The sequence below is a fragment of the Theropithecus gelada genome, chromosome 7a (genome assembly GCF_003255815.1).
Source record: "Theropithecus gelada isolate Dixy chromosome 7a, Tgel_1.0, whole genome shotgun sequence".
In the NCBI taxonomy this organism is placed as follows: Eukaryota; Metazoa; Chordata; class Mammalia; order Primates; family Cercopithecidae; genus Theropithecus; species Theropithecus gelada.
The window spans coordinates 47,806,909-47,829,167 of NC_037674.1; the positions used below are offsets into that span (position 1 = coordinate 47,806,909).

The 22,259-nt window shown below is 48.2% G+C and overlaps 1 protein-coding gene across 8 annotated transcripts in view; it reads right to left on the reverse strand.

The window, feature by feature from the left end:
• Positions 1 to 377: 377 nt before the first annotated feature.
• PKM (pyruvate kinase M1/2) overlaps positions 378 to 22,259 on the reverse strand; it is a 33,360-nt gene continuing 11,478 nt past the window's right edge. For 3 of the 8 annotated variants that reach the window (XM_025390037.1, XM_025390039.1, XM_025390038.1), the window contains exons 2-11: positions 21,174 to 21,340; positions 19,669 to 19,760; positions 11,966 to 12,097; positions 11,284 to 11,470; positions 10,289 to 10,559; positions 8,796 to 8,946; positions 8,398 to 8,550; positions 4,701 to 4,867; positions 1,835 to 2,016; positions 380 to 1,124 (exon numbers count right to left, since the gene is read on the reverse strand). In XM_025390037.1, the coding sequence (XP_025245822.1) occupies positions 1,018 to 1,124; positions 1,835 to 2,016; positions 4,701 to 4,867; positions 8,398 to 8,550; positions 8,796 to 8,946; positions 10,289 to 10,559; positions 11,284 to 11,470; positions 11,966 to 12,097; positions 19,669 to 19,760; positions 21,174 to 21,327 (1,596 nt within the window). In that variant the 5' untranslated portion in view covers positions 21,328 to 21,340 and the 3' untranslated portion in view covers positions 380 to 1,017. Of the gene's footprint in view, positions 1,125 to 1,834; positions 2,017 to 4,131; positions 4,299 to 4,700; positions 4,868 to 8,397; positions 8,551 to 8,795; positions 8,947 to 10,288; positions 10,560 to 11,283; positions 11,471 to 11,965; positions 12,098 to 19,668; positions 19,761 to 21,173; positions 21,341 to 22,259 lie in introns of all 8 variants that reach the window. The other 5 variants (XM_025390042.1, XM_025390034.1, XM_025390036.1 and 2 more) reach the window with 5 other exon arrangements.

Sequence of the window (22,259 nt, forward strand, 5' to 3'; positions counted from 1 at the left end):
GCCCAGAGCTGACTTCTCCTACAGCCTCCATAAGGGATATGCTATTGCAGGGAGACCGAAGTGGAAGAACCACGGCCAGGGCCACTTTGCTATTTAAATTTACCTACCAGAGTGGGAGGGAGGAGGCCTTGTCCCTGCTCTTTCCCATCTTTGGTTCACATAAGCCATTAAGGTCTCCCCGCAGCACTGAAGGGGGCAACCTGTAACCCTAAGATAATCAGCTACTGCTTTCCCAGCGCCTCTGCACCAGGAGGTGGGCAGGATGGCAGGTGACACCACCATAGCTCCACTGCAGGGCATGAGGCTGCAGCCATTCCCAGCCTGCTCAGGGGCCAGGGTTCAACCACCTCCCCCTCCCCAGCAGAAAAGAGAAGAAACAGGTGCTTCAGCTGTTGTTTATTGACATACAGGTAGGCTCTATAGCAACAGGCCTGGAGGCGCTGCAGTAGTCGCTGCAGTAGTGGGGGAAAATGGAAGGTGGAGGGTGGAGGTGGAGTGTTTGCTGCAGGACAGCTGAGTGGAGGGCGGGGACAGGTGCGAACTGGGGAGGCCCAGGGGGCTGGGGAAGCAAGTAAGGGCCAGGGCCAGAGTCAGCTTCAAGGGAACAACAGCCCCTTGCCCTAAGGCCCCTAACTCTCTAGCTGTTTCCTGACCCCAGGCCAGGGTTGGGAGTCCTCTGGGCATCCATTTTTTTCTCAAGGAACTGGACGGAGTATACACAGGAAAGAAAGCTGTCACCCTCTTGCCATCTAGCTCCAGGGGCCTCCAGTCCAGCATTCCTCCTTCTTCCCTTGATTGGGTGGGGCCACATGATGGGCAGCCAGGCTCTGGGCTGTCCCACTAGAGCAGGCTGCAAACACAGCCATGTTTCAGCGAGGCACTAATCATCTTCCCTGGTGTCCCAGCCCACCAGTGCCACATTACAGCCCAGAGTGAGTTCTACAAGCGTTGCTGGCCTAAGGGATGGGTTGGGGGAAGGGGGTGGGACAGGGGCTGGAGGAAGGGCTCTCAGGTTCATCACGGCACAGGAACAACACGCATGGTGTTGGTGAAGCCGGAGCCAGGGCGCCATCCGGTCAGCACAATGACCACATCTCCCTTCTTGAAGAAGCCTCGGGCCTTGCCTGGAGGAAGAGAAGGGAGATTGGTAAGTAAAAGCCAAGCCAGGCAGGTGTGCACCTGGGCAGCTGCCCCATAGCCTGAGCACTGAACTAGGCTGGCTGACCACTACTTCCTCACACCACAAGGTGGCACCAAACTTACAGCCCAGGCAAACAGGAGGGAGGCCCTGAAATGTCCTTATCACTCAGATGGCAGGGTTGGCAGGGACCTTTGGACATCTTTCACTTCATCCTCCAGAGGGTGCAAAGCCTTGCCCAGGGTCAAGAGCTAGCTGCTTCCTGTCATCCGGTGATACCCTACCTTATACAGGGACAATGGCCACATCAGTACATAATCTGTGTATGCCACCCCACAGCACAGGAGCTGTAGCCAATTTTATTTAAAAAACAAAAACAAAAACAAAACCCTCAGTAATGAGCAGATGCCAAAGAATGGACAATTTTGCTTTGAGTCCCAGACTAGAAGAGAAGAGGAAAGGAACTGCTCAACCCTACAACTCAAAGGACCCTTTTCCCTCCTGGGCTCAGCTTAGGACTTCCGGGAATGACAGATTCAGAAAGAACATTCCCAATGAGGGAGAGGAACAGTCAGCTGGGCCTTTTGCCCCTCTATGTTTCCCTTTCTATTCCCCAAACTTTCAGGGTCCCACAGAAGCCAATGCTCAAGCATCCCCAAACCCCTCGAGGCTCTAGCCCCTGCTCCAGCCACGTACCAACATTCATGGCAAAGTTCACCCGGAGGTCCACGTCCTCAGCCCAGGCCTCCTGGACTGGGTCCTTGCACAGCACAGGGAAGATGCCACGGTACAGGTGGGCCTGACGAGCTGTCTGGGGATTCCGGGTCACAGCAATGATGGGGGCACGTGGGCGGTATCTGGCCACCTGATGAGCAGACCTGAGATGGGATGGGGGACATACAGAAGAGGCCATTACACAAGGCCCCAGGAAGTACCTCAGGGCATTCAAACAGCTCATCCTCTCACCCAGCTCACTGATGGCTCTGGCCTCTTCAACATCTGCTCCCTAGGACCCCTCCCAAGGCTAGGGCAGCCCCTCATCCTATATCCTCCATAGCAGGCTAGGCTACCATCTGCCCTCTACCCCGACTCCACAGGCCAAGGGCCCAGGATTATCTTGACCCAGGATTATCTTGACCCAAGGTCAGCCTCACCCACTTATCTCACACAGCCCATGGTTGGCACAACCCCTCCTACACTCTGACACAGACAGGCAGCCCAGGCCCAGTGTCACCAGCACCCATTCCTCTCGCTGCCGGTGACACCTACAAGCCAAGTAGCATGTAGAGCAGTAGCAGAGCTGACCAGCTCCATGGGAATCAACATCAGGCTTCTCTACTTTTGTGCCCTCTTCCCTGTCCCACATGGCCCCTGGCTCCTGAAACAGTCCAGCAACTGGGCTATAAAGGCCCAGAGTCAAATCTGAGTATCTAGGTGAGGCTTAGAAATCTAAGTGCTACTCAGCAGGCAAGAACAGGAAATGGGAGTGTTGGTGCAGGAGCAGCTCTGCCTGCCAAAGCTCCTTTGGAAGGCAGGGGACCCTTCTGAAGCCCCTGTGCCAGGCGCTTTCTTGAACACTGACACTGCACACTTGTAGCTGCAGCTGTGTCTCAGGAGCTGGGGAGGGGCACCAGAAGGGAAGTTATGAGGACACTCAACAGGTGTCAGGGAAACTTAAGCCATATCATAGCAGAGAAGTCCCTGCACTTCATGCTTGGCCTATATGCAAGGCCATCAGAGGGAAGCAACTGCTGAAGCTAGGACCAGCTGAGTGAAACCCCAGAAGACTAGAGCTTAAAATAGCCAAACAGCAAGAACTGGACCTTTTAAGAAAGGTCAACCCTACTGGTTGAAGCTGTTCAGCCAAGAGTGGGAGGCTGCAGCCCTCTGCTGAGGGCATCTGCACAGAGCTTGTGTCCTGGTTCTCTGGTCTGCCCATGCCCACCTGCTGCTCCTCAGTGCGTGGGCACTGCCTATTTGCTCTTCTCCTCCAGGAAACCCTCGCTGCCCTGTGGGCAGGGACAAGGAGCATAATCCCTAACTAGGAGAGTGAAGGACATTAACTCAATGTCCTGGGCTAAGGAAGGGATCCCAAGTTGGAGGCTCAGCATAGGCCACACAGTCCTCAGCCTGGCTGCCTGGCCCCACAGAATGTCAGCCAAGATAGCACAGCAACCTCTCCTGAGCTGGAAACCAATTTGTCTTTAGGGCTCAAAAACAGCAGGGACTAGTGCGCCAAATGGAGGCACAGTAAACAGCATTTAAATAAATTCATTTTCCCAACTGAAATTTTTAAAGAGCACATAGTAACTGGAATAAGCAAAAGTGGTTTCTTTTACTATTTTAAATAAGAGGACTAAATTTTTTTTTGTTTGTTTTTTTTGAGACGGAATCTCACTCTGTCGCCCAGGCTAGAGTGCAGTGGCCTGATCTCGGCTCACTGCAAGCTCCACCTCATGGGTTCACGCCATTCTCCTGCCTCAGCCTCCAGAGTAGCTGGGACTACAGGCGCCCGCCACCTCGCCCGGCTAACTTTTTGTATTGTTAGTAGAGATGGGGTTTCACCGTGTTAGCCAGGATGGTCTCAATCTCCTGACCTCGTGATCTGCCCACCTCGGCCTCCCAAAATGCTGGGATTACAGGCACGAGTCACCGCGCCCGGCCTACAGGAGTGAGCCACAGCGCCTGGCTACTAAATTTTCAACATCAAATAACCATTTGTAGTCAGCCTGTGCACTATTATGTAATAAATCTCCAGCATAAACTTGCTTTTGATCCAAATGTTCTGATATTCCTTATGTGTGCTGCCTAGAGTCCTCTGGGCCCAGGGAAGGGGCTCTGCTCAATCCTTCCCTGCAGGCCCAAGGTGGCAGGCAGAGGGGTCTTACCTTGGCTCAGTGCCACCTGAGCATTGTTCAATGCACTGCTCCCAGGACCCCCAAGGAGAGGTGCCACTGAGCGGGGCATCCCAGGGAGCCGCTGCCACCTCCTACCTGCCAGACTTGGTGAGGACGATTATGGCCCCACTGCAGCACTTGAAGGAGGCCTCCACGGCACCCACGGCGGTGGCTTCTGTGGGGTCGCTGGTAATGGGCGCCAGGCGGCGGAGTTCCTCAAATAATTGCAAGTGGTAGATGGCGGCCTCTGCCTCACGGGCAATCTAGGGGAGCAACATCCGTCCAGAGGGACGAGAGGGGGACAGAGCTTTGTCAGAGCTTTGTCACAGAAGGAGAGGGAGGGGAAGAGTCACCCGGACAGCTGGTGAGGAACATGTTCCTAGGGACAAAGGCCAAGAGTAGCCCAGTCACTGGAGATGCTGAGCTGAGCCAATTTCAAGACTCCACAGAAACCAGTCCTTCACCAAGTGCCTGTGACATCTGCTGTGCCTACTGAGCCACAGGACCCTTTGATCTTGCCCTGCCATGACCTCCCTGGCGGTGTTCCTATAGACAAGAAGAGGCTCTGTGCCCAGGTGCCAGGTTGGGCCTGGCTGTCTTCTCCTAGAACAGCTGAAGCAAGAGGCTGGTTATCCTAGCAGTGTTACCTGCCCTTAGGGCCCTACCTGCCAGACTCCGTCAGAACTATCAAAGCTGCTGCTAAACACTTATAAGAAGCCTCCACGCTGCCCATGGCCATGGCTTCCATGAGGTCTGTGGAGTGACTTGAGGCTCGCACAAGTTCTTCAAACAGCTTGCGGTGGAACATGGCTGCCTCAGCCTCACGAGCTATCTGTAAGGTTTAGGGGAAGAGGGGACAAGGAAGAGGGAAGGAGGAGGAAAAAAACAAGACACAACACATGGGAAGACAGAATGGGGAATTAATCAGAGAGGAAAGTAACCTTAGGTTAATCGGCTAAATCTGTCCTTCAGGCAGATGCGGAGGTAGGGTGATGAAAGTCCAACTGCTTCAGGAGGTGCTGCCACTTCCCCTCCAACACAGGGGAAATTGGCTCTTCCGTTCTGGAAGGATTTGATTGGGGATGGAGGGAGACAATCTGGCAGTAGGCTCTAGCACTCTGGCATGAAAACATGCCCAGGCTGGGCCCACACCACTCCCTGGCAGAGGACTTGATCACGCTGCCTCACGACATAGCTTACAGAAAGGAACAGGCCCTCCCTCCTCACATGGCTGTCTGGTTAGGCAGACTCCTGCCCAGCCTCCATGCATGCACGCAGTGAGCGCTCACTTGGCTTCAGGCACAGGGATGCACTGAGCCTTTCCAATGGCCTGCCATGGAAACAGATTGAGCAGCGCTGGAAAGCTGGGATCCAAGCCAAAGCAAGGCAGCTCAACTGAGTTTGAAGCAGGAGAACAGAAAACTTGGGCTAACTTGTGAGAGACACACTGAACAGCCATGTGAAGAGACAGATGTCTGTGGAAGCATGCAGATACGTTTAATAAGACACTTGATTAAAATCTAATGATTAAAACAGTCATGAGAAAGCCACTGAGTTATTTACAGATCACTTGCTCAGATAAGACCAAGAATCAGAAAGACAATGTAAGCTTTAGAGGATTATAATGCAATCACCAGCATCTAAGTAAATGATGGGTGAGGGAGGAATCGGTAATAGCCCCTCATGAATTTCACAGTAGAAGCAGATGTGTGGCAGGATGTACTAGGTTAAAGGTATTCTTTTTATCAGAATGGAATGCATGCAACCCAGAGGACAGGGAACAGGAACAGGAAACAGAGCCATACCTGCTACTGCTCTTAGTTATGCGTCATTAACTGCATCAGTTAGACACAGGAGAAAGCAATCAACAGTGAAGGGAAGGAACTGTTGGCCAGTGTTAACTGGTGACACAGAAAGGAAAGGTCTAGCCACCTGGAGGGGCAGCTACAGCCTGGCCCAGACCTGTAACTTATCTTCTGAGCACTGCCATGCAATCCAAGCCTTGCAGCTCTAAGGTATCTGTCTGTTCATAGGAAACACTAGGGTATGGAGGAAAGGACATGAAATTTAGAAGCTGAACCTGATTCTTAGTCTCTGACCCCACTGACAGGCTCCAAATGGAGACCTGTTCTCATCTCCTGCTAGACCTAAGAGCATGATGTTGCAGGAGAGAAGACTGGCTTTGGAGTCAGCAGACCTAGATTCAAACCCAGGCTTTATTGGCCATATAACCCTCAGCTATAAATGGAGGTAATGGGAGTTAGGAAGATTACATCCATATACACAGAGACTTATCAGACACTTAATAATAAGAGCAATGAATATTTAATGCTAAGGCTATAATTAAACATATCTAATCCATTTTACAGATAAGGTCTTGAGAAGTTAAATGACTTGCCAAAAAACACATTCAGGTCTCCACATTCTATGCAGTGATTTCATGGTTCAGTAAATCTAAGTCAAGATCAGCCTCTGTCCCACCTTTGAGGCCATGAAGTTACACAATTAAGTAAGGGAATTAGAGAGAGGGGACGTGTGGAGAGACCCAGAAAGGCACTCACTTTAGTGGTGAGTAGTTGAAGGGGCACTGTCTCCTGGGACACCTTCCTACCATGGGGCAATTGTGAGACTGCGCCAAGAGGATCTCAGCATCAGAACAGCAATCACATCGCACAAACGGTGAGGTGTCAGCCAGGCCCAGGCTACGTTAAGTGGGCCTGGGAGAGAAATCACTCTCTACTGATTTTTTTGTGCTTCCTTTTTTTATGATTGTTTGGTTTCTTTTTTGAGAGAGGGTGTCACTTTGTCACCTAGGCTGGTACCATCTTGGCTCACTGCAACCTCAACCTCCTGGGTTCAGTGATCCTCCTGCCCCAGCACCACCCCCTCTCCAAGTAGCTGGGACTACAGAAGTGTATCACCACGCCCAGCTAGCTAACTTTTGAATTTTTAGTAGAGATAGGGTTTCGCCATGTTGCCTAGGCTGGTCTTCTGAGCTCAAGCGATCCGCCTACCTTGGCCTCCCAAAGTACTGAGATTACAGGTGTGAGCCACCGTCCCTGGCCTCTACCAATTCCAATATGGGGAAACCCACTAAGGATGCTGATGACAGCCCAGAAAATATCCTTAGTCAAGTATGAACTCAGTTCGCTACTGAAAGAGCATTTAAGAGAAATGACATGTCTTCTCTGAAAGCTGTTTAAGCCCAGTAACAGGACACATAGTGAAAAAGGAAAGGAAGATGCCCAGACGAGGTGGGTGTTTTAGTTGTTTGTTTGTTTTTTTTTGGTGGCGGGGGGTGGCGTTTTAAACTTGGGGGCTTGGAGGGGCTGAGGTCAAAGGGCAGCGGGTCTTTCACTGGCTAGAAAGGGAATAGAATGGCTGAAGAAAAACCGTATCTGGATAAAGTTGAAGTTCACTGAGCCTGACCTAAGACTACTGGGAGAAAGTTAATTTCCAGCACTCATTTTACCAAACCTATGTAACCCTGATCAGGGATCCCCAAGTTAGCTCCAGAGCTGGAATAGACAGGGCAAAGGGACTGAGTCTCCAACCCTGAGCAGTGGCCAGGCACTCAACATGACAAGCTGGAAGAGCCTGAAGAATGAGCTCTCAGAGGAGAAAGAAGGGAAAGAGCCTCCACGACTCCTCCAGACGCTCAGTCCAGGGCCACCAGGGTCAGCCACCCTCCCTGCTGTCTCTATCTGTGGCCCTGCCACCAGTCACTCAACCTGACTTTTTGGTCTGTAGTAAGAGCAGCAGCTGTACCCCAATGGCACAGCAAAGCAAATCCTCCTATAGGCACCATGCAAGGCCAGCACAGGCAGCTCAGTGCAGGCAACAGACTCCAGTGCAGGTCCACAGGGGCTCCCTGGGGAAGCGCCTGTCTGCGGGTGGGGGGGTCGGGGGACTGAATTGGAAGCCAAAGGAAGAGGGCAGTTGGGAGCAGGAGCCCCGAGCCCTTTTCAGAATAGGGCAAAGGTACTCAAAACTTCTGACTCTGAGGAAGAGGGACAAGACCTCCCTTCACTGCGGAAGTATCCCAGGACTTAAGCCATGGGAAGGATTCACCACCTTGAAGTCAGAAGTGAAATGAACTGTATGGTGTCCAGTGAAGGAGGATGCCTCCAGAGCAGAAGGAAATGGAGGGGTGGGGGTGTCGGCAGGAATGAAAAACAGGAGAATAAAAAAAAAAAAAAGCCACCTCCACCTCCACCCCCACCCTCTTGCTGCTGTAACTTGGAGGATAATGAACGGCTGTGCCTAAGAGGATATGGAAACCTAAAAAGCTCTGCACCAGAGCTTGCATCCAACCCAGGCCCAGTCCAAAGCCCAGGGGATGGGGCAGGCCCCAGAACTCACCAGGTGCTGCATGCGCACAGCCTCCAGAGGATAGTCCCCTTTGGCTGTTTCTCCAGACAGCATGATGCAGTCGGCTCCATCCAGAACTGCATTGGCCACATCACTGCCTTCAGCCCGGGTGGGGCGGGGCTTCTTGATCATGCTTTCCAGCATCTGGGAGGAACAGAGCATTAGTGAGATGTGGCTTGGGCTGTTTTCAGAGACAAATGACAGCACGCTGATCCTCTGGACAGTGAGTAGGTGCACAGAGCATGGCTTTGTGTAGGTGCATGGGGGAAGGGGATTATCTGTGTGTTACATGGGACAATTCCATGGGAAAAGATCAGACAGCCTCCAGAGCTTTCCCATACACACATGTGAGTGTGCCCAGGAGAATGTGGGGAAGGGTGGTCACATGCCTGAGTAGCACAGATGACAGGCTTCCCAGCTCGGTTGCACCGCCCAATCATCATCTTCTGAGCAAGGAAGACCTTCTCCGCAGGAATCTCAATGCCTAGATCACCACGAGCCACCATGATCCCATCACTGGCCTCCAGGATTTCATCAAACCTGATGGACAAAGTTGGGGGGAGAGAGGTTATACAGACAGGGGCCACAAGTATGCCGGTAGACAAGAAGTTTCCCTGGGATTCCCTAACTTAGATGTCCTCGTACCAGGACAGACATCCATGACATCATCATGGATGCACACAGATGGCAAGGCAGTCCAGCTACCCTAGTCCCCCAGAGCGGGCCAACAATTCTGCCTGCTGGGCTTCAACACCAATATGGATGCTTCATTGACAGAAGAAAGGGGAGAGGGCAAATCCAAATGGGCTCATTCCCAAGGTCTTCTCTCCAAATCCCATGCATGTTAGGTGTCTCTCTAGGGCCTCCATTCTCCAATCAGCACTTCAAGACAGGGAACCCAAGGCCTGCTGACTGCTTCCACCACAAAGACCCATGGCCTTATCTAGTCAAGGACACTTGAAGACTGCCCTGTGAGGTGGCCCACTCCAACCTGCTGAAGGCAAGAGGGAATGTGGCTTTGCCTGGCCTAGCGCCAAGTTCAGCTTATCAGGATGGCAAAGGGGAGGGCCCCAAATTGCCTGGTACAGAGGATATCTACACAAAGCTAAGACGGTAAGGCCACTACAGTGGGTGCAGAGGGTTGTTCCCCCACCCTCCCCAAACACACTCCTAATCCACAAGCGTAGGTCTAGCATCTTAGTAGTGCTAAGTTGTATTCCTAGCAGGATGCCAAAAATGGTGGCCATGCCCACTGGGCTCTACCTCGTGAGCACTGTGGAGCGGGTAAGCTAAGTTGAGGCAATCTGACCCTGGAGAAGAACCACACATCTTACTCTGAGAGTGGAATGGACCATACCAGAGTTAGCATGATCACTGAGCCAGCTGCGTTCTAAGTGAAGACCAGGAGCCCATAAGTTTTAGCATGGACACCAGCCCCTGAAATTCCACATGGCTCCCCAGGAAGGGCCAAAACGAGCCCCTTCTTAAGTGTCTGCTGTCATCTTTCCCCCTGGTCCCCACATTCCAGGAAACACTGGTAGTGTTTCTGATCAGGAACAGAGCATCATGGCCCCTGGTACTATGAGCAGTGACCCTGTTCTCTCAAATATTGGTCCCCAGGCCCAGGGAACAATGTCAAGCTGCCAGCATCTCAATTACCTAGGAAGCTTTTTGAAAACAAAACAAAACAAAACAAAAAAACAAAACCCACACACACACAATGCCTTCTACTCTACTAAGATATTGTGATTCAGCAGGTTTGGAACAGGTTTGGGAGTCTACATTCTGATGGGCTAGGGGGCTGGGAATCAGATATTCACAGGATACACCATGCCCTTTAGAGAGCTGCGCTGGGACTGGAGCAGGGACAATGGGGACTTGCCTCCGAACCCCCTCATGATTCTCGATTTTGCTGATTATCTTGATGTTCTTTCCCTTCTCTCCCAGGACCTTCCTAACTTCATGGACATCAGCTGCCTTGCGGATGAACGACGCAAACACCATATCGACATCCTGCTCGACCCCAAACTTCAGATCCTGGATGTCCTTTTCCGACACAGCAGGCAAGTCCACAGCAGCCCCAGGAAGGTTCACACCCTTCTTGCTGCCCAAGGAGCCACCATTTTCCACCTCCGTCACCAGGAAGTCAGCACCTGTGTTTTGAAAAGGGGTAAGCAGGGGAGGCAGAGCACCGAGGGCACAGCTCAACAGGAAGCAGGCACCTCTCCCCCAAGTACAGTGAGCTGGGAAGTGGTGCATTATGGGTGCTGGAGCTGTTTTACCAGAGTTGAAACCCTACTACAACTAACTGTGTAATCCTAGGCAAGCCATTTAACCTCTCTGTACCTCACTTTCCACACCCATAAAAAAGGAGAATTAAGATTGTTTTGACTTTGGGAGGCCGAGGCAGGCAGATCACTTGAGGTCAGGAGTTTGAGACCAGCCTGGCCAACATGGTGAAACCCCGTCTCTACTAAAAATACAAAAAAACTAGCCAGGCGTGGTGGCGGGTGCCTGTAAACCCAGCTACTCGGGAGGCTGAGGTAGGAGAATCGCTAGAACCCTGGGGGCAGAGGTTGCAGTGAGCCAAGATCGTGCCACTGCACTCCAGCCTGGGCAACAGAGCGAGACTCTGTCTCAAAAAAGAAATATATGTGTGTATATATATATGTTCCTATGTTCTCCGGAACCAGAAGAATGTAACTATGCTGGATTAAAGCCTGTCTTTGAGGATAAATGAGTTATAAAAGGGATTCCTGAGAACACACAGACTCAATCTCACTGCCAGGCAACCAACCTTCCCATCTTCCTTGTGTCAAGGAACTTTAGAGACAAAAGATGGGTTTTAGACAATTGGATTCCAGCTCCCATACGTACCTTTCTGCTTCACCTGGAGAGAAATAAGCCCATCATCCACGTAGATCTTGCTGCCCACTTCCACCACCTTGCAGATGTTCTTGTAGTCCAGCCATAAGATGTTCTCGTCACACTTTTCCATGTAGGCGTTATCCAGCGTGATTTTGAGAGTGGCTCCCTTCTTCAGCTCCACCTCTGCAGTGCCGCTCTAGGGAGTAAGCGAGAGAGTAAGCCAGAGTCCAAACTGGAGACACCAGTAGCAGCATCACCGCAGAAGCAATGGAAAAGCTCTTTCCTCCAGGGAACAATGCTCAAGTCACCGCTAAAAATAATACAGTTTTTTGCTCTTATTCTCTAACTCAGTACACTTCACAGAAATAATCTAAGAAAATACAATATAATGTTTCAGTTATGCTGCTTAATGATGGGGAAAAAGATACAAAGAGATGATTCCCCAAGTTAGAAAGCCTCAAGTTTAGGTTTTTAGGGTAAAAAAAGGGTTCCTCTGTGGTACCATTTCCTAGCAAAGTAAATCAAATCAACATTGTTTACAGTGATGAATAAATCCTCATTTGTAGACCTCAACTCCTCTGCAGTCCTTCATAGTGCTGGGATGAAACACGGCATCTCAACGCTTTGGAGGACATGTCTCTGGGGCATATTGCCTACTGAGTCTTTCCCTCGCTCTCCACAGAATACTCACGCCCTTGATGAGCCCAGTTCGGATCTCAGGTCCTTTAGTGTCCAGAGCCACAGCAACGGGCCGGTAGAGGATGGGGTCAGAAGCAAAGCTTTCCGTGGCTGTGCGCACATTCTTGATGGTCTCCGCGTGGTACTGGGGAAAAAGAAGGAAGATGACAAGTGTGCTCCCACACTAGGATCCAGCTCAATTTCCCTGCCCAGGAGCCAAAGCTGATCACTCAGGAAAGGCCTGTGGATGTCTTAGAGCTCTATCTCCATCCTCAGAACGATCCATGCACTGAGAACTCCTCTACCTGCTTAATCCAATCTCCTCAGCCTCCACCCACTTCTACTACAGCAGTAATTCACCCTAAGGGCAAATCTTTGAAACGTTGGTGGCAAATTTCAGAATATTGCCACCAAAACCCATTAAGGTATGGGTGCAAACATGTCTCATCATAAAAGCAGCTGTGTCCCCAGGGCTGTTCTTTTTTCCCTAAGACTCATCAAATACCCTCAGCAAATAAAGCTGATAAACAGGGCAAAAAGCCTAGAACTTGTGTTTGGATAAGGCTGATCTGGCAATCAATTCACATTCTGATATATGTGGTAATGCTGAGAGCTTTTCCTCTATTGATTCCAACTACAACGCAAACTTGAAGTTATTGACTTAAGCTAACAGTGGCCCAAGCTAAACAACTCATTGCTAAGGTCACACAGACCTGATTTTCTCAATCACTTTTTTTTGGGGGGAATACAGTCTCACTGTGCCGCCCAGGCTGGAGTGCAATGGCACAATCTCAGCTCACTGCAAGCTCCGCCTCCCAGGTTCACACCATTCTCCTGCCTCAGTCTGGGACTGCAGGCGCCCACCAGCAGGCCTGGCTAATTTTTTGGATTTTTAGTAGGGACTGGGTTTCACCATGTTATCCAGGATGGTCTCGATCTCCTGACCTCGTGATCCGCCCACCTTGGCCTCCCAAAAGTGCTAGGATTACAGGGGTGAGCCACTGCGCCTAGCCTCAATCACTTTCTAGATTCTGACTGGAGACGGGGAAAGGTGGTCATATGCCTTTCTCTAAATGAACTGCCCTTTATTATTCCTTGCTTGCAACAAATCTGTGCTTCAATCTTTTTTCTTAAGCCTTTCCTCCTTTCCATTTACCATTTTGTTTGTTTAAAAGAGGGACTCAGGCTAAGCACAGTGGCTCATGCCTGTAAACCAAACACTTTGGGAGGCTAAGGTGGGAGGACAGCTTGGGCCCAGGAGTTTGAGAAGAGCCTGGGCAACATGGCGAAACCCCATCTCTACAAAAAACACAAAAATTAACTGTGCATGATGGTGGGTGCATGGGGTCCCAGCTACTTGTGAGGCTGAGGTGGGAGGATCACTTATGTCTAGGAGGTCAAGGCTACAGTGAGCCATGATCATACCACTGCACTCTGGCCTGGATACCCTACTATCCAAAGCAACACCCTATCTCAAGAAAAAAGATTAAAAAAAAAAAAAAAAAAGATGCAGAGCCAAGATGTCGAAAGAGCTCTAAGACAGCGTGATCAATATGACATTGCTGATAACAAGGGCACCTAATTCAGCACTTTCTGGGCCTTGTCCTTTAACCACCACTGTCCAGGAAAGCGGCACCTGCAAGTAAGCCTGCCTGTTATTCACAGGATGCTGGAGGGAGCTGGAGCCAGAGCTTAGCCTCTAAAGACAATGTTGCCTGAAGCCTGTATCTGAAAATCTTCAGCTTCTTATTCAGGCATACTCCCTAATGAGGGACCGTTGGCTTGTTTGTTTTTTATAGGGTTCCTTATAAATTATGATATTTTCTTGCTTACTGGCTTGTAATAGAAATAGAACAAAATAGAATTGAATAGAGGCTGGGTGCGGTGGCTCACGCCTGTAATCCCAACACTTCGGGAGGCCGAGGCGGGCGGATCATGACATCAAGAGATCAAGACCATCCAGGCCAATATGGTGAAACCCCATCTTGACTTAAAATACAAAAATTAGCTGGGAATGGTGGCGCACACCTGTAGACCCAGCTACTCGGGAGGCTGAGGCAAGAGAACCACTTGAACCTAGGAGGCAGAAGTTGCAGTGAGCCGAGATCGTGCCACTGCACTCCAGCCTGGGCGACAGAGTGAGATTCTGTCTCTAAAAAAAATAAAAGAATAGAATAGAAATAGTTGTTTTCGGCTGGGCGCGGTGGCTCAAGCCTGTAATCCCAGCACTTTGGGAGGCCGAGACGGGCGGATCACGAGGTCAGGAGATCGAGACCATCCTGGCGAACACGGTGAAACCCCGTCTCTACTAAAAAATACAAAAAAACTAGCCGGGCGAGGTGGTGGGCGCCTGTAGTCCCAGCTACTCCGGAGGCTGAGGCAGGAGAATGGCGTAAACCCGGGAGGTGGAACTTGCAGTGAGCTGAGATCCGGCCACTGCACTCCAGCCTGAGCGACAGAGCCAGACTCCATCTCAAAAAAAAAAAAAAAAAAAAAAAAAAAAGAAATAGTTGTTTTCTTTTAAGGGGATGTGGTACCTTTCCTTCAGAGTTGATGTGAGCAGTAAAAGAATACATTAAGTATTAGGACAAAGTACATGGTAATTATTTAATAAATGTTACCTATTATTATCATCTTATAATGGTAAGACTCAGGTGGACTGAGTTCCACCATAACTGTGGCTTTGTTGGGATGTTATCATGTGGTAAAGAGTTCCACCCATCAATGCTGTCCTGCAGAAGGCTCTATATTTAGCTACATTTAGGTTGTTTAAAAGTCATCCTTAACTCAGGCCGGGCGCAGTGGCTCACGCCTATAATCCCAGCACTTTGGGAGGCCGAGGTAGGGGGGATCACAAGGTCAGGAGATCGAGACCATCCTGGCTAACACGGTGAAACCCAATCTCTACTAAAAATACAAAAACAAAATTAGCTAGGCGTTGGTGGCAGGCGCCTGTAGTCCCAGCTACTCGGGAGCCTGAGGCAGAGAATGGTGTGAACCCGGGAGGCACAGCTTGCAGTGAGCCGAGATCGTGCCACTGCATTCCAGCCTGGTTGACAGAGTGAGACTCCGTCTTAAAAAAAAAAAAAAAAAGTCAACCTTAACTCTACTTAATCTTAATGTAGAATTTTGTGCTCCTAGAATAAAATCTACTTGGTCATGGATCAAGACATTCCTTTCAATCACTACTGGATTTGGATTATTAAATTTTATTTGTTTTCTGCATCTAAGTGAGACTGGTCTAGCACGCTGTTAGTACCTGCCTGGTTTTGGTACTGTCCTTGTCTGATCTCAGTATCAGAGTATGTTAGTTTCAAAGAACACAGTGGGAAGATTTCTGTATTTCTCTAGGCTCTGGAACAGTTTAACAATGTAACTGAATTTTGAAGGGGAGACAATTCAGCCACTAAAATCATTTGGACTTAAATGTTCTGAGGTGAACCAGATCTTAGCCACTTTTTCAACTTTTTGGCTGGAGTGCAGTGGTGCAATCTCAGTTCACTGCAGCCTCCACCTCCCCAGGTTCTAGCAATTCTCCTGCCTCAGGCTCCTGAGTAGCTGGGACTGCAGGCATGTGCCACCATGCCCCGCCAGTTTTGTATTTTTAGTAGAGACGGGGTTTCACCATGTTGGCCAGGCTGGTCTCGAACTCCTGACCTCAAGTGATCCCTCTTCCTTGGCCTCCCAAAGTGCTGGGATTGCAGGTGTGAGCCCAGCCCACTTTTTCAACTTCTTATGGCCACTGGTCTATTCATATTTTCTATCTTTTTGGCTATTTAATCTTTTCTTGGAAAATAGCCAGTGTCATCTCTCTCTATAGGAATTAAGTTATAAGTCTTTCTTGACTTTTAAAATCTCCAATGTGTAGGAAATATTCCCTTTTCTATTCATACTCTTATTTGTACATCCTTGCATTCTTCACCTGGCTTCCCAGAACTTTCTATTTTACTATTTTTTACCCACAAATAATCAGCTCTTAGCTTAATTTGTCAAATTTATTTTCATTTCATTGAGCTATAATCTTACAAAATTATTTTTCTTCACCCTTTTTAGGGTTTTCCTCCCCTAGTGTTCTGAGTTAAATATTTATTCCATCTACCTTGAGATCTTTGCTTTCTTTTTTTTTTTTTTTTTTTGAGACGGAGTCTCGCGCTGTGTCACCCAGGCTGGAGTGCAGTGGCGCGATCTCGGCTCACTGCAAGCTCCGCCTCCCAGGTTCAGGCCATTCTCCTGCCTCAGCCTCCGAGTAGCTGGGACTACAGGCGCCCGCCACCACGCCCGGCTAGTTTTTTGTATTTTTAGTAGAGACGGGGTTTCACCATGTTAGCCAGGATGGTCTCGATCTCCTGACCTCGTGATCCGCCCGCCTCGGCCTCCCAAAGTGCTGGGATTACAGGCTTGAGCCACCGCGCCCGGCCGAGATCTTTGCTTTCTAAAGTAAGCACACTTTAGTTTTCTTGACTTTGTTCTTAATTTCCATTAAAAAATTTTTATCAGAGAATGTGTCTGTATAATTTCTACTTTATGAAACTTGGGGGTTTTTTTGGTGGCCTAATATATATTTGTAACCATGAGTGTTTCACACAAACATGCATTTTTGGTCTTGGGGATGTAAAACTATATATTATAAACATACCAATTATTAGGTGTATTATTCAAATCTATGTTATATATTATAATCTCTTAGAGCATTTCTGGGAGGTGTACTGAGTCTTCTACTACAGCTGTGGCTTTGTTGGGATGTTACATGGTAAAGAGTTTCATCCATCAATGCTGTCCTGTGGAAGGCTCTACATTTAGGTTGTCTGAAAGTCATTTTTTCTAGGCCAGGCACAGTGGCTCACACCTGTAATCCCAGCACTTTGGGAGGCCAAGGCAGACATATCACTTGAGGTCAGGAATTCGAGATCAGCCTGGCCAACAAGGTGAAACCCCATCTCTACTAAAATACAAAAATTAGCCGGACATGGTAGCAGATGCCTGTAATCTCAGCTACTTAGGAGGCTGAGACAGAAGAATCTCTTGAACCCAGGAGGTAGAGGTTGCAGTGAGCCAAGATCGTGCCACTGCACTCCAGCCTGGGTGACACAGCAAGACTCCCTCTCTAAATAAATAAATAAATAAATCTGGAAAACACGGCATATGGAACCACATGTTCAGCAAGAATGCATCTTGCCCATGTGAACTGCCAAAAGTGAGGGCTGAAGACTAGTTGCCAAAGCTGTCAAAAGAGAGCTGGGCGTGCGGCTCACGCCTGTAATCCCAGTACTTTGGGAGGCCGAGGCAGTTGGATCACCCGAGGTCACGAGTTCAAGACCAGCCTGGCCAACATGGCGAAACCCTGTCTCTACTATTTAAAAATTAGCTGGGCATGGTGGCACAGGTCTGTAATCCCAGCTATTCAGGAGGCTGAAGCATGAGAATTGCTTGAACCTGGGAGGCAGAGGTTGTGGTGAGCCGAGATCGTGCCAGTGCACTCCAGCCTGGGCAACAGAGCAAGACTCTGTCTCAAAAAAAGAAAGCTGTTAAAAGATCAGATGCAGACATTTGATGTTCCTCTGTCAGAGTGAGAGGGAAGACAGTAATCTCAACGTTCTGCTCAGAAGAGCATTTAAAATAGTCAGAAACTAGAAAAGTACATCCCAGCCCCTAGTCAAAGGTGCATATGAAACAACAGCCCTGACAAACGGTAAGGTTGAAACTGTTTATGTTACATTATACGAATTAGAATAACTTCAAATCAGTTTCCAAATTGAGCCCAGAGACAACCTCATCTTAGTCTAAAACTTCAAAATAAACCCACAAGAGGGACATCTTTAAAAAATAAATTAATTAATTAAAAAAAAAATCTTAATTATAATCTGGGAGTAGGAGTGAAAGCAGAGATAATCTCCAAAAAGCCTCTTAAAGTTTAAAAAACCAAAATCGGAGCCAGCTCTCATCCAGCAGGTGCAGCAGATATCACTCCCCCTTGCCATGTAAGAGCCATGTGGTGTTATTTTACTGGATGAAGGAACCACAAAGCCTACTTAAAGGTCAATTTCTTAAAAATCTATTTCTGCTCCTTTCCCCGAACGCAGGAGCCCACGGCAGACTACAGCAGCAGGGATCAACAGTGAACAGACCTCCACCATTGTCTTCAGCTCTCTCTCTTTAAGCTAAGCTAACACGTGTAGTAATTCTCGGTGACTCCTGCTAAGGACCCCTTGCTTTTGGAAAACTACAGAATTTTCCAAAAGGTACAGGGACATGTCTTAACCTGCGTGGTATGCCTGCTGGACTTGGTCAGGTCCCCATGACATTTAGGGGCCAGCCACTAGCCAGGCCATAGGCTGTTTATGAACACAGGTTAGGGAACCTATGATGAAGAGTCTCAAGTTTCCCAAAAGGAGGAATTCACTCTTGGACTGCATTTCCTGAGGCTTTATTTTTAGTCCAAACTTAATACCAACTTCCAAATGCCAGAGGGCAACCTCTATAAGGCACTTGGCCTTACAGGGTAGCATTTTCTTTACTCTCAACAGGAAATATAGAAGCCAAGACAGGGACAAAGTCTGCCTCTTCTGTGATTCCTCTTATCAATGCCATTACGAAATCCCATGATCTATGGGAAATCTATGGTTAAGTCTGAAGGTTTTAAAAAGGCACAATCCCAGGCTGGGGGTAGTAGCTCACTCCTCTAATTCCAACATTTGAGAGAATCACTTGAGCCCAGGAGTTTGAGACCAGCCTAGGCAATGTAGTGAGACCTCATTTACACAAAAATTTTTTTTTAAATTAGCCAGGTACGGTGGTGGATGCCTGTATTACCAGTTACTTGGGAGGCTGAGGCAAGAGGATCACATGAACCTGGGAGGTCAAGGATCCAGTGAGCCATGATCATACCACTGTACTCCAGCCTGGATGACAGAGCAAAATTTTGTCTTATAAAATAAAAAAATAAATAAGTCATGGTACCTCAGGGAACCCCAAACTCCTCAGAATGGGTTTATTCTAAATCTGGCAACAGAAGCAGGAATGGAGCCATCCTGACAGCTGCTACCTGGCTCCTAGGCAAGGCCTCTGTCCATAGGTAAAGCCAGGTAATAAAGAGCCCATCACAAATACAGTCCTACTAGGCTCCTGAGGAAGAGTGCTAACTGGTGTTATTTTAATGTACAGAACTCCTGGGAAGGCACAGGCTGGGAATATAGTGCTGAGGAAGAGGGGTATTATACGCCAGCGAGTGCTTGTGCATTAGGCTCAGTCATTCAAAACTTAGAATAATGGAAACTCTTCTCATGGACCTGCCCAGTTATTTTGGTTCTAAGATAGGCCAGAATCGATCTGCTAGATGGTTTACCATGGCAATACAGGCTGTAGCAGAAACCCGGGGACAGGAGAGTCAAGCGCTGTGGCCAGGACATCTAAGGCTTAGAGGGTTTTCCAGGAGAACCTTTCCATATCTTCCTTTGTGAAAGCTAACGGTAGGAGAGGTGTGTGAGAGAAACATGGCCAGCGACAAAAGGGGTCTTCTTTGCTAAAAGAGACTTAGCCAGTTTCTTCGCCAGGACAAGAGGGAAGGAGAGTAGGGATGGGCTAGTAAAGACAAACTTCACACTGGCTGTGAAACTCAGACTCATCCCTGCCTAATCCGTTGTGGCTAAATGAACACTGCACCCCCTCCCTGTTTCCTACAGGCCATCACAATGGCCACAGGGTCCAGCTACAGCTCACCTCATGAGTTCCATGAGAGAAGTTCAGACGAGCCACATTCATTCCAGACTTAATCATCTCCTTCAACGTCTCCACTGATCGGGAAGCTGGGCCTATTAGGAAAAGTTTTAAAGCCACAAGTATTAATTATTCAAAAAGGGAAAAACATTTAAGTTTGCTTAAGTTTAAAGAATTTTTTTTCCCTGAAAACTTTTCCTCTCCCAAATAGCTCAAAAGTCTTTAAAAAGTGTATGGAAGGCTACCACCGTGCCAGCTTACTTTTTTGATTTACTGGGACACTTCGACCATTTCCTTCAAATTCTGCAGGCTCCCACTGTATCAGAAAAGCCTAGGTTAAGACTTGGCCAGCCTTCTCCGCCCTCACTGAAACCCAGCCAGATGTCCAACCACAGAATCTTGGTTGCACAGAACATATTAAAAAGATCTTTCCTGGGTCTGTAAGTTGCTCCTACAAAGACCTGCTAAGGAAAACACCCTCTAAATTTTGCCTATAGCATAAAACCTAAAGCATATGGATTCTTTTTGCAACAAATTGTTTTTTATTATAAACTGGTAATTTATAATTTGGGTTACAAAGTTATGTAATCCAATACATACAGTTTGGATACAATGTGGAATAATTAATCAGGTTAGTTAACATATCCATGACTTCAAGTACTTAACATTTTTGTGGTGAGAACATTTGAAATTTACTCTTAGCAATGTTTTTTTCTTTTTTCTTTCTTTCTTTTTTTTTGAGACAGAGTTTCATTCTTGTTGCCAAGGCTGGAGTGCAATGGTCAGGTCTCGGTTCACTGCAACCTCCACCTCCCAGGTTCAAGCGATTCTCCTGCCTCAGCCTCCCAAGTAGCTGGGATTATAGACACCTGCCACCACGCCCGGCTATTTTTTTTTATTTTTAGTAGAGATGGGATTTCACTATGTTGGCCAGGCTGGTTCTCCTGACCTCAGGTGATCCGCCCACCTCAGCCTCCCAAAGGGCTGGGATTACAGGCATGTGCCACCACACCCAGACAGTTTTTTTTTTCCTAAGACAGGATCTCGCTCTGTTTCCCAGACTGGAGTGCAGTGGTGTGATCATGACTCACTGCAACTTCAATCTCCTGGACTCAGGTGATCTTTTTCTCAGCCTCCCATGTAGTCAGAACTACAGGTGCATGCCACCATGCCCAGCTAATTTTTTTTTTTCTTTTGTTTTTACTTTTTGGAGAGATAGGGTCTAAGTTGCTCAGGCTGGTCTCAAATTTCTAGCCTCAGACAATCCTCCCACCTTGGCCTCCCAAAGTGCTGGGAGCCACCATACCTGGCCATCTTAGCAATTTTGAAATGTCTAATACTCTCTTATTAACTGTATTTGCCATCCTGTGCACATACTAATTCTTTACTGCAACTTCCTATGACCTGAGTCCTTTTATAAGAATCTGTGTAGCATCCCATGTAGCACCTAGGTTTGTTAGGACATTTAGTTAAGTCTTTTCAGGAGAGAAAGGGTCACACCCACTCACCAATGGTACAGATGATGCCAGTGTTCCGGGCTGTGATGGGTGGTGAGTCAATGTCCAGGCGGCACATGTGCTCCAGGAATGTGTCAGCCATGGCTGCATGCAGCTGCTGGGTCTGAATGAAGGCAGTCCCGGCTTCACTATGGGGCTTCGACATGGCTGCTGAGGTCCTGGGTCCAGACAAATTGAAAGAGAGTGGTAAGACTGAGAAGTGGTTAATATACCATTTATCACAGGAGGGTGTCTCCTGCTTATACATTAACTCAATAAGCACGCTTTGTACACAAGCCACAGGGAAGCCAGACATGCTGTGGTTATGTGGTTGCTCCTCATGTTAGACAAAGGGTTCACAAGATGGTGAACAATGGAAATGGACCTTACTGAACAAGTTAAAACCTCCCACCTACTGCTGACAGTCCCAAGCACCCACAGTAAGCAGGTCTCTCTTACACTAGGCTGACATCTACTTAGACAGCTTTCCCACCACCCTATCTATAAATAACATCATTTAACATGCAATGAAGGAGCTTCCAACGAAGGAAGTTATAACCAATCTTCCAGTGATACAAACAACTAACTCCTAGCTTAGTGCCTAGATAAGCCTAGATCTCTGTATGTCAAGTTGTCACAAAGCTACAAATAGCTGCTTTGTCGTGGGGCACCCACATTGCCTCTTTACAATCCTCACCCAACCCAAAGTCATTCCCCTGAATGCAAAAGCTTCCATCCTAGAGGCTAAACCTAAAACCACATCTACTGTTGGCCAGAAGGACGTTAGGACACGTAAAGCAATTTGCAATTTGCAAAGCAAGGATAACATAAGGGCACTGGTATAATTCTAAAATTATCACAACTACATTAACAGGATAGCTGCAACATAGAGAAATTAAAGTTGCTGGTCAAATCTTTTCCCCAAAAGATTTTTGATACACATCCTGTTTTCTTTTCTAAGCCTGACAAGTATACCACCACTCTGTAACACAGACCATCAGTTCCAGGTAATTAACTAGCCCAGGTCACAATCCTGACAATGGCCCTGACCTTTGCTTTCTTCATTAATGACTTACAACTAAAGTGGCTCAGCCTCTT